This window comes from Sesamum indicum, unplaced genomic scaffold, assembly GCF_000512975.1.
Source record: "Sesamum indicum cultivar Zhongzhi No. 13 unplaced genomic scaffold, S_indicum_v1.0 scaffold00125, whole genome shotgun sequence".
Lineage (NCBI taxonomy): Eukaryota > Viridiplantae > Streptophyta > Magnoliopsida > Lamiales > Pedaliaceae > Sesamum > Sesamum indicum.
The window spans coordinates 127,078-138,976 of NW_011628052.1; the positions used below are offsets into that span (position 1 = coordinate 127,078).

Here is an 11,899-nt window from a genome sequence, read left to right on the forward strand (position 1 = left end):
CTAGTGGTAACACAACATAATTGATTATGTAGAAGTTTTCGATTATGTTGTGGGGAATGCACAATCTAACTTAAATAAATCCTCGTAGGAATTTATTGGTTAGAATTGGGCCTTTCTAGTTCTTAATGCTGTCGGTAAATTAAATCTTGAGGACGTCCCCAAGGTTGTTTACTGATTAGGGAATTAGTCAACGGACGTTTCTTGACTATCTACAAGGTAAGGAAAGGTGAGGTCGTTAGGTCGTACCAATTGCCATAACCAATTTATCTATCATGAATAATTGTTATCTTTGCATCTATGATCAACCGTGGAATTAAGTGTGATCCTATCTTTAACTAGAATACTCTTCTATTATATTTATCTCTTCTAATTTTATTAGCTTTTTAGTTTTATTCTTCTTCACAATCAAAACTCCCCCTAATTATTTTCGTTTTTGAAGGAATTAATTTAAAACCAATCTCTGTGGATTCGACCCTACTCACACATCTACAAAAGTATTCGTAGGAATTATTTTTGGTGGATTCGACACTCATCAAATTTTGGCGCCGTTGCCGGGGATTGGTGTCTTTAAATTAATTTCTTTTTCTTGTTACTTGGTTTTATGTCACGTTCTTCTCGTACAGGTGAACTTGAATTTGATCCAGAGATCGAGAAAACCACTCGTAGACTTCGAAAAGAAACCAAGCGACATAAGGAAGAGGCTTCTACTTCTTCCAAACCAGCAGCAGACTCTGAGTTAGACGTGTCCACGTCTAACGACTCTAAAGACGAAGTCATGGCCCAAAATCCCGAACGAACGATCAAAGAGATGACTTCGCTTGACTTAAATCAACAACCACTCTGCATTGAATATCCTAATTTAGATGTTGATTTTGAACTTAAATCCGGTCTCATCCACTTACTTCCCATTTTTCGTGGCCTTGCAGGTGAAGACCCACACAAACACCTCAAGGAATTTCATGTGGTGTGTTCCGGCATGAGACCTCAAGGAGTCACCGAAGAACAAGTCAAGCTAAGAGCTTTTCCATTCTCATTGGGCGATAAAGCAAAAGATTGGCTCTACTCCTTACCTTCGGGATCTATTGTTAGTTGGAACGAACTCAAGAAACTATTTCTTGAGAACTACTTCCCTGCTTCAAGGACTACAAACATCCGAAAGGAAATAAGTGGAATACGCCAATTCTCCGGTGAAAGTTTCTATGAGTATTGGGGAAGATTCAAACAATTGGTGGAGAGTTGCCCTCATCACCAAATTCCCGACCATCTTCTAATTCAATATTTTTATGAAGGATTGTCTGAGGCAAATAGAAGCTTGGTGGATGCAGCTAGTGGAGGTGCTTTGTATGACAAAACTCCTACTGAAGCACGCAAACTAATCACAACCATGGCGGCTAATAATCAACAATTCGGTAATAGAAACGACAACCCCCCACAAAGGGTAAACGAGGTAAGTACTTCTCTTGATGAACGTTTGGATAAACTTACTTCTCTTGTTGAAAAATTTATAGGGGGAAGCATTCAACAAGCCAAAACTTGTGGGATATGTACATCTTCGGGACATTACACTGACGCTTGTCCTACACTTCACGAAGAATCAACCGAACATGCTGACGCCGTTGGTAGATTTTCTCAACAACAACAAAGGAGATATGACCCATTTTCCAATACCTATAACCCCGGATGGAGAGATCACCCAAATTTGAGGTATGGCAATCAACCTCAAAACTTTCAAAGGGTTCCACACCAACAACCACCACCACCACCTCAAGCCAATCCCAATAATGGTATGCCTCTGGAAGATATCGTGAAGACACTCGCCTTGAGCACCCAACAATTCCAACAAGAAACCCGCTCGAGCGTACAAAATTTGGAAACCCAAATGAGCCAACTAGCCAAGGTAAGTTTCCTTCCCAAACTATTATTAATCCTAAGCAAAATGCTAGTGCTATTGTTTTACGCAGTGGAAAAGAGCTACAGTCCGAAATTAGCATTAAGCATGGGGACGCACAACAAGGCACAACAGAGGAAGAGCTTGAAAAATCCAAACAAATCAGCAATGACATTCCTACGGCATTGGTGACAAAACCACCCTTCCCGGAAAGGTTTGCTAAGGGTAAAAAAGAAGGAGAAGAGAGGGAAATCTTCGAAACTTTCCGTAAAGTGGAGGTAAACATTCCATTACTTGACGCAATTAAACAAATACCCCGCTATGCCAAATTTCTCAAAGAACTGTGCACCAACAAAGGAAAGTTGAAAGGCAATGAAAGGGTAAGTATGGGGGAGAATGTGTCCGCAATTCTCCAACAAAAACTACCCCCCAAATGCAAAGACCCTGGTATGTTTTCTATCCCTTGTAAAATTGGTTTAATAGGTATTAAGAGAGCCATGTGTGATTTGGGTGCTTCTATAAATGTCATGCCTCTTACTATCTTTAAATCTTTGAATGTTGGTCCATTAAAAGAAACGGGTGTTGTGATTCAACTTGCTGATCGTTCTATTGTTTATCCTGAAGGAGTCCTTGAAGATGTTTTAGTAGAAGTTAATGAATTGGTTTTTCCTGCTGATTTCTTTGTGATAGATATGAGGGAAGATAACTCCCCCAATTCTACATCTATTTTGTTAGGAAGGCCATTTCTTAAAACCGCTAGAACAAAAATTGATGTCCACAATGGTACTCTCACTATGGAATTTGATGGTGAAATTATAAAATTTAATATATATGAATCCATGCGATATCCTAGTGATGTACCTACTGCTTTCTTTTTGGATGCACTTCACCCTGTTGTGCAGGAATTGACAAATTATGATAATGAAGACCACGCCAAGTTAGTGCTAGAAAGGAGCCTCATGTGTGGGTGTGAGGCTCCTTTCTAGCACTAACTTGGCGTGGTCTTCATTATCATAATTTGTCAATTCCTGCACAACAGGGTGAAGTGCATCCAAAAAGAAAGCAGTAGGTACATCACTAGGATTACCCAAGCATCTAAAGTATGCCTTCTTAGGAGAAAACGACACTCTACCGGTGATCATCTCTAGCAAGCTTTCCTCCTTAGAAGAGGAAAAATTGATCCGTGTGCTTCGAGAGTTCCGAGAGGCCATTGGTTGGACCATAGCCGACATCAAGGGGCTAAGCCCTTCTACGTGCATGCATAGGATTCTGCTTGAAGAAGGAGCCAAACCATCACGAGAGGCACAACGTCGATTGAACCCGCCTATGATGGAAGTGGTAAAGAAAGAAATTTTAAAACTTCTTGATGCAGGTTTTCATCAAATACCCGTGGCACCAGCCGACCAAGACAAAACAACCTTCACGTGCCCCTTCGGCACATTTGCCTATCGACGAATGCCCTTCGGTTTATGCAATGCACCCGCCACATTCCAAAGATGTATGGTAAGCATTTTTTCTGACTATGTGGAACAATTCATAGAGGTATTCATGGATGATTTTACTGTTTATGGAAATTCTTTCAATGATTGTTTGGGAAAATTGGCTAAAGTTCTTGAAAGGTGCATAGAGAAGAACCTTGTGCTTAATTATGAAAAGTGTCATTTTATGGTTGATCAAGGTTTGATTTTGGGGCATATCGTATCTTCTAAAGGAATAGAAGTCGATCCAGCTAAAATTGATGTCATAAAATCCCTACCTTACCCCGCTAGTGTGCGGGAGATTCGCTCTTTTCTTGGTCATGCAGGATTTTATAGACGGTTCATTAAGGATTTCTCCAAGATAACTCAACCCCTGTGCAAGTTGTTGCAAAAGGATGAGACATTCGTGTTTGATGAAGCATGCAAACTGGCATTCGACAAGTTGAAAGATTCTTTGACCTCCGCACCAATAATTCAACCTCCAAATTGGAAACTACCATTTGAGGTCATGTGTGATGCAAGCAACCATGCTATTGGCGCCGTTCTAGGCCAACGAGTTGGAAAGGACCCTCATGTCATCTACTACGCTTCAAGGATGTTAGACAACACTCAAAGCAATTACACCACCACGGAAAAAGAACTATTAGCTGTTGTCTTTGCTTTAGAAAAGTTTCGTTCTTATTTGCTTGGTACTAAAGTGATTGTTTATTCTGATCATGCAGCACTTAGGTACCTCTTGTCAAAAAAAGACGCAAAGCCAAGGCTCATACGGTGGATACTCTTACTACAAGAGTTTGACTTAACCATTAAGGACAAAAAGGGGGCGGAAAATCTCGTTGCCGACCATCTCAGTCGATTAATAATCGACGGACATTCACCCCCTTTAAAAGATGAATTCCCGGATGAACAACTCCTCGCCACACAAGGAATAATCCCATGGTACGCTGATCTAGTAAATTTCCTTGCTACTAATGCTTTGCCTAATGATTTGTCTAGAGCAAAAAGAGAAAAAATTAGAAGTGATGCAAAGTACTATGTGTGGGACGATCCATATTTGTGGAAGTATTGCTCAGATCAAATCATAAGGAGGTGCGTACCCGAATCCGAAGTTACATCTATTCTTGAATTTTGTCACTCTCATGCTTGTGGGGGGCATTTTGGGCCTAAACGAACAGCATTGAAAGTGTTAGAATGTGGTTTATTTTGGCCAAATTTGTTTAAGGATTCCTATCGATTCTGCAAATCTTGTAAGAATTGCCAAATGACGGGAAATCTCGGTCCCCGTGATCAAATGCCCCTAACCTCCATACTTGTGTGTGAAATCTTTGATGTATGGGGAATTGATTTTATGGGACCATTTCCCTCATCCTTTGGTAAATCTTACATCATTCTTGGGGTAGATTATGTATCTAAGTGGATTGAAGCAAAAGCCACACGTACGGATGATGCTAAAACTGTCATAGATTTTGTGAAGACTAACATCTTTTCTCGGTATGGGATGCCTAGAGCCATCATTAGTGATCGAGGGACTCACTTTTGCAATAAGATGGTAAGTGCTTTGTTCAAAAAGTACAATGTAACTCATCGAGTCTCCACTGCCTACCACCCGCAAACAAATGGTCAAGCCGAAGTCTCCAATCGTGAGATCAAGTCCATACTTGAAAAGACGGTCAATCCCAATCGCAAGGATTGGAGCGTTCGCTTGGATGATGCGTTATGGGCTTACCGCACTGCATACAAGACTCCAATAGGTATGTCCCCGTACCGTTTAGTTTTTGGTAAACCTTGTCATCTTCCTGTTGAACTTGAGCATAGGGCTTTTTGGGCAATCAAACAACTCAACATGACGATGGATGAGACGGGGTGTCAAAGAAAATTGCAACTCCAAGAGCTTGAGGAAATTCGAAATGATGCTTACGAAAACTCAAAGATCTATAAAGACAAGACTAAAATTTTCCATGATCAAGCCATCTCAAGAAAAGTCTTTGTTATTGGGCAAAAAGTGCTGCTTTTTCATTCCAAACTTAAACTTTTTCCGGGTAAGCTGCGTTCTCGTTGGATTGGACCTTTTGTTGTGACTCATATTTTTCCTCATGGTGCAGTTGAAATCAAAAGTCCAACCACTCAAAAAGTGTTCACGGTGAATGGGCATAGGCTTAAACCATTCTACGAAGGTTTTCAATCAACTTTAGTAGACAAAATACAACTCATGGAACCCACCATCACCTAGAAACACCATCCCGTCTAGCCAAAGACGTTAAAGAAAGGCGCTTCTTGGGAGGCAACCCATGTCCTTTTTCTTTTTCTCAGTTATTTATTTCTCTCTCATCTAACCTCTTGTGAATGTTGTGATACCACTAAAATCGATTTTTGCAGGTCAAAAGGTATGAGCATCCACAAGGGACTCCTTCTGGTATCCTGTTGTTCAACGGGACAGAAGGCCCTCGATTGATCAAGAAAGCAGCCGTGTTGACTGCATCTGCCCAAAACATCTTTGGTAGTCCGCTCTTCAATCGCATGCATCTCGCACGCTCATTCAGTGTTCTGTTCATCCTCTCAGCAATGCCATTTTGCTGAGGTGTCCCCGGGATTGTTTTTTTATCGTCCTAGCATGCTTACCACATTGGGGACAATGTGGAATTAAGTGGGGGGAAGGTGTTTTGATTGTTTTGATAGAAAAGAAAATGTGGTGGATTAATTATTTTGATTGATGCTTGCTACCCCTTCCATATTTGTTGAAGCAAATATTATTTTATCTTGTTCTCACACTAGCTTTATGATCAAAGACTTAGGCTAATCAAGTAATAATTTGGTAATGTGTGATAAGGATGTGCATCTAATGACTCCTGACAACTTACAGTTAAGAACTTATTTTTGCAAATGGTGATTTGATTTGAAAATTGAATGTGGAAAATTGGTGGACATAACCTACCTAGAGAGGAATTTTGAGCCTATACACTCATAAAAATCTACAATTTTTCTTTTCTCGAGAGATAATGCTTCATGATTTTGTCTTCCTAGAACTTGCTTTGAACCATATCGAGGCCACATCTTTATGCATACACTTGAAAATGATAAAGGCACTAGGATAAAAACCCCTTTAGCTTAAAAAGACCACCTACATACAAATCCCCTTAGTAAGCCCATTTGAGCCTTATAAGCCTTAATTCCTTGTTATGCAACCCCAAATATAAACAAACTCTATCGTCTTTTATTATCCTTGTTTGGCCCTTCCAAGGACTAGTAGAGCGTCAAGGAAACAAAGATGTATTCTAAGTATATGTTTTGACATTAAGTGGGGGGATATCTCAATTATTGTAAAGGACGTTTATGAGCTAACATGTCACATGACAATCTTGTTCTATGCCTTAATAGACAAAGAAAGAGAGAAAAAAAAAAAAGAGAAGAAAAAAATATATTTTCTCTCTTCGAAAGAAAGGCATAGTTCAAGTCGAGGAAAGTGGGACATGAAAGAGCATGAGATTAATCAATTTTGAAAAGTTTGGATTCCTACATCTATTACTTGGTGCTCTAATTTAGTTCCTTGGATTTTCACCTCATTTTTTCTTATTTTTCCTACCCCCAAACCAAAGCCCCATTATAACCAAAATATAAGACCTCTTGATTCAAGTGTGTGCATATTTATAAGTGGTGGAGATTTTGGTGTATAATCAAGCCTATGGTGAAGCATTTTCATAGCAAGCATTTGAGCGAAACACTCAACCAAAAACGCTTGAGAGATTGGGAGATATGAGAGCATAGTCCACTTGTTTTCCATGCTTAGTTTTCATGAAGATCATCTTGTGAAAACTTGTTTGAAGCTTGTTGAATTGTCTTTATCATATGATGTACTATTCTTTGAACACTTAACTAGATTCTTGCTTGTTACTTTCGTCTGCGATCCATAAAGTTTGAACTTGTTCAACTATTTTATCTCTATTTCTTTGCATCGAGGACGAGCAAAGGGTTAAGTGGGGGGATATTTGATAGAATCGCATTTTGTACTTATTTCATATAATATTTTAGCCTATTTTTGTGATCAAATACTCCTAATTAAATATTATTTTGCAGCATTAGGACAAAAGAATTGGAAAATGAAGAAAAGCACCAAAATGGAAATTCAAACAAGACTCAAACTCAAATTCTGGCAAGAGTTTGGAACTGCTTGGACTACCTCTGATGAAGGAAGAGTTTAACTAGGATTAGGATTTTATCTCTATAAGTCTTTTAGTTCAACTAGGAATCTACTTCTAATCCTAGTAGAACTAGGCATCTTGCTATTATAAATAGGTGATGTAATTCACTTTAAGAGACAACTTTTGAACTCTTCTATTTCTCTACGTTTTTATATTATTTTGCTTTTCATGCGTTCGTCTATGAGCATGTCTAGCTAAATCTCTCATTCCGGTTGAAGACTTGGTGAATGCTTAAATCCAACGGGTTGTGAGATCTAATTTATACTTTCTACTTTTATTCATATTGGTATTTGTGTTGTTCTCTGTGCTTTTATTACAAATAATCTGATTTATTGTCAAGAATATTTGCCTAGCCAATTGAACTTTCAAATCCGTAATTGTTTGTTTAGTTCGATAACTAGTGGTAACACAACATAATTGATTATGTAGAAGTTTTCGATTATGTTGTGGGGAATGCACAATCTAACTTAAATAAATCCTCGTAGGTATTTATTGGTTAGAATTGGGCCTTTCTAGTTCTTAATGCTGTCGGTAAATTAAATCTTGAGGACGTTCCCAAGGTTGTTTACTGATTAGGGATTTAGTCAACGGACGTTCCTTGACTATCCACAAGGTAAGAAAAGGTGAGGTCGTTAGGTCGTACCAATTGCCATAACCAATTTATCTATCATGAATAATTGTTATCTTTGCATCTATGATCAACCGCGGAATTAAGTGTGATCCTATCTTTAACTGGAATACTCTTCTCTTATATTTATCTCTTATAATTTTATTAGCTTTTTAGTTTTATTCTTCTTCACAATCAAAACTCCCCCTAATTATTTCATTTTTGAAGGAATTAATTTAAAACCAATCTCTGTGGATTCGACCCTACTCACACATCTACAAAAGTGTTCGTAGGAATTATTTTTGGTGGATTCGACACTCATCACTTTGTTCTTGCTTTCTCTACGACCATGTTTGAGGGAGGTATGGATAAGTGAGTAGTGGATGAGAGAATAGTGGACCAAGTAAGCTCGTCGAGTGACGAGGGAAAACATGCTGCCTCTAACTCCAAGCATTGTTAGGGTGGGGAGGAGGTAAATAACAAGGAAAAAGTTAGCAAACAAGAGGTCGGGAGATTAAAAATTGAGGATAGCATAGTAGCTTCAAGAATAGAATGTTTTGGGGATTTTTGATCTTGCATGAAGGAGTTTGATATAGATGATCTTAGGACTAAATATGGGATGCATGATGAATTTTTGATATGGATCCCTATATCGGAATATCGCCCCAATTATCTCCCAACAAGCTTCGCCTAATTCTATGTGGCCCAGCTAGAAGTTGGTTGTGTTTTTCTGTTCATCCCCCCCCTCCTTTTTGTCTTGTGGTTTTAAGCTTGTTTAAGATTTCTCTAGCCAGATGGTTACCAAGTCCTTTAGTTTGCTAGCCAGCTTCTTTATGCTGGTTAGTAATCTGCTCGAGGTCCCATCCGCCTCCTAATTTCATTCATTTTACGTGCGCAAGAAAGCCAGTGTTGGGCTATTTAATTTTACCTCTAAGGGGATGCATGGAAATCCAACCATGTAGGTAGAATGCTAGGATAGCAAAAATATTTGAAAAATAAAATCTCCATGAGACCTGACCATGTAGGCAAAATGTAAAGCTGACCATGTACTCGAAAGGCGATAAATAAAAGAATATTTTAGATTATGACAGACATAAGAAAAGTCGAATTAATTAGGGTAGAATTATTCTCGGAGCGTTTTACATTTTATTAAACTAGTAAGCATGAGATTAGCCTAAATGCCACAGAAAAGTCCAAACAGCACCATCCATAGGCAAAATCTAGCAGCAATGGCAATATGAACTTTATTCATACCTATAATTTAACTCAACGATCCAAAGGACATCTTTTCCCTTTTCATCTGATTTCTTCCTCTAATTATCATTTTAATTTTTGAAATTAAAAAATAAAATATTATTTTATTAGTTATTGAATTATATTGATGTAATACGAATAGCATAAAATCAAATCAAAATAAAAACTTAAAATAATAATAGGGATTCACATAATGAAAAAAAGGCAAAGTATCACTTTTGGTCCCCCTAGATAGGGCCCTTCTCACTTGCAGTCCCACGGTTTACGTGTTCAACACATTTAGTCCCAAAATCCTTTTTTTTTAACAGAAATGGTCCTAATCCGTTAACACTAATGGAAATGGCACGTGACAGTCAACTGGGACAAAATATCACTTTTGGTCCCACTAGATAGGCCCCTTCTCACTTGCGCCGACGCTTTAAATATTCAACACCTTTAGTCCCAAAATTTTATTTTTTAATAGAAATGGTCCTGTTCCGTTAACAACTATGGAAACGGCACGTGATATGGCCAAAGGACACTAGTCAACTCTTTCATCCAATTTCTGATATTGTCTGATCGTCTTTTGATTCCTTGGCAAGAATTCGGTTGGTGACATCTACTTCTCCATTAGCCTAGGAGTGTGTCACTGATTTAAACATCTGCTTGAACGTAGACCCTTGCACCAGTCTTGTTTTATGGCCTTGAATTGTCGGCCATTATCTACGATTATTTCATGAGGGAGCCTAAAACGACATACAATATTTTTTCATAAAAATTTCATCACCTCCGTTTCTGTGATGCGAGTGAGTGGCTCAGCTTCCATCCATTTAGTGAAGTAATCGATAGAAGGAATTTTCTCCATCCAGGTGCTAGAGGAAATGGTCGCACAATATCTATCCCCCACTGTGCGAAGGGACATGGTGATAGCATGGTTGTCAGCGGCTTTGTAGGTTGATGTATGAGGGAGGAATGTTTTTGGCATTTCTCACATTTGATCACTAGTTGCTTTGCATCTTGTTGTATGAGGGAGGAATGTTTTTGGCATTTCTCACATTTGATCACTAGTTGCTTTGCATCTTGTTTCATGGAAAGCCAGAAGTTTCCTGCCCGCAAGGCTTTGTTGCCGAGCACCCAGATGCCCGCAATCGCTCCACAATAGTCACTGTGTATTTCTTTTAGGATATGCATCCCTTATGATTGGGATAAACATCTGAGTAGAGGATGTGTAAAAGATTTCTTGTATACGATACCTCCTTGTAGTAAAAAATGGGTAGCTCAGGCTTTAAGCCTGGCAGACTCCCATCTATTATGTGGAAGGCATCCCTCTTCCAACCATTGGATGACGGGAGTACTCCAATCTTCTGAGAAGGATATGACTTGAATACAAATTAGAGCTCTTGGTTGAGGTAGGTAATGTATGGTGATGTGCCTTGTTCTACAATCTTCTAAAGTGCTAGCTCCTTGATGTTTTCTTCTCTTGGAATTTGAACAACAAGAATGCTATCAAATCCCATTTTGAGTTCCCATATCTGCTTTGGATAGTGAATCATGTTTCCTCTTTGGCTTCATAAGAGCCTTCCATCTGCTTCACTATCAACTGGGAGTCTGAATAAGCTATCACATGTCTAGCTCCCATATCTTGCGACCTGAGTCCTGTTATGAGTGCCTCATATTCAGCCTCGTTGTTGTAGGGTTTGAATCCAAATTTAATAGCGAAAGTCGAAGTCTTCTCCTTGAGGTGAGATGAGGTGAGGACAATGCTTGCACCGCTACCTTGGATGGGGACGACCTATCTACATGCAACAACCATTTATCGGCTTGGGGGGTGCCTTCTTCAAAGGTTCCTACCGTTTCAAAGACGAAATCGGCTAGGGCTTGGCCTTTGATGGTAGTTCGAGGTAGAGAAGAGATATCGTACTCGCTTAATTCTACCACCCATTTCACCAATCGCCCTAAGGTGTCTGGCTTGCCCAGCGTTTGTTTCAAAGGTAGGTTGGTCTTCACTCTGATGCAATATGAGAGGAAGTATAGACGTAGCCTTCTAGCAGTAGTGACCAATGCAAGGGCCATCTTTTCGATTAGAGTATATCGTCCTTTTGCTCCATTGAGGACCTTGCTGACATAATAGTTTGGCATTTGTTTCCCCTTCTCTTCACGAATCATGACAGAGCTGACTGCTTGAGGGGTGGCTGACAGGTACACATAGAGAGTGTCCCTTGGGGAAGGCTTCATCAATAGAGGGAGCCCTGCTATATATTGCTTGAGTCCCTGAAAATCTGATTTGCAGGTGTTATCCCCAATTGAACTCATTCACCTTCCAGAGGACTTCCAAGAAAAATAGACTTTTTTCTGCCGATTTAGAGATGAATCGGCTTAGTGCTGCCACCCTCCCTATCAGCCCTTGTACTTCGTCGATGTTTGAGGGTGCCTTCATGTCTAAGATGGCTTTGATCCTGAAGGGGTTGGCCTCAATTCGTCTTTGGGTAGCCATGTA

At 39.4% G+C, this 11,899-nt stretch overlaps 1 protein-coding gene across 1 annotated transcript; it reads left to right on the forward strand.

Moving 5' to 3' along the window:
• Positions 1-601: 601 nt before the first annotated feature.
• LOC105179165 lies at positions 602-5,596 on the forward strand. Its single transcript, XM_011102763.1, has 4 exons — positions 602-1,704; positions 1,962-2,825; positions 2,935-3,353; positions 3,600-5,596. Exons 1-4 carry the CDS (start codon positions 602-604, stop codon positions 5,594-5,596), a joined length of 4,383 nt encoding a protein of 1,460 aa, XP_011101065.1.
• The last annotated feature ends 6,303 nt before the right edge of the window (positions 5,597-11,899 follow it).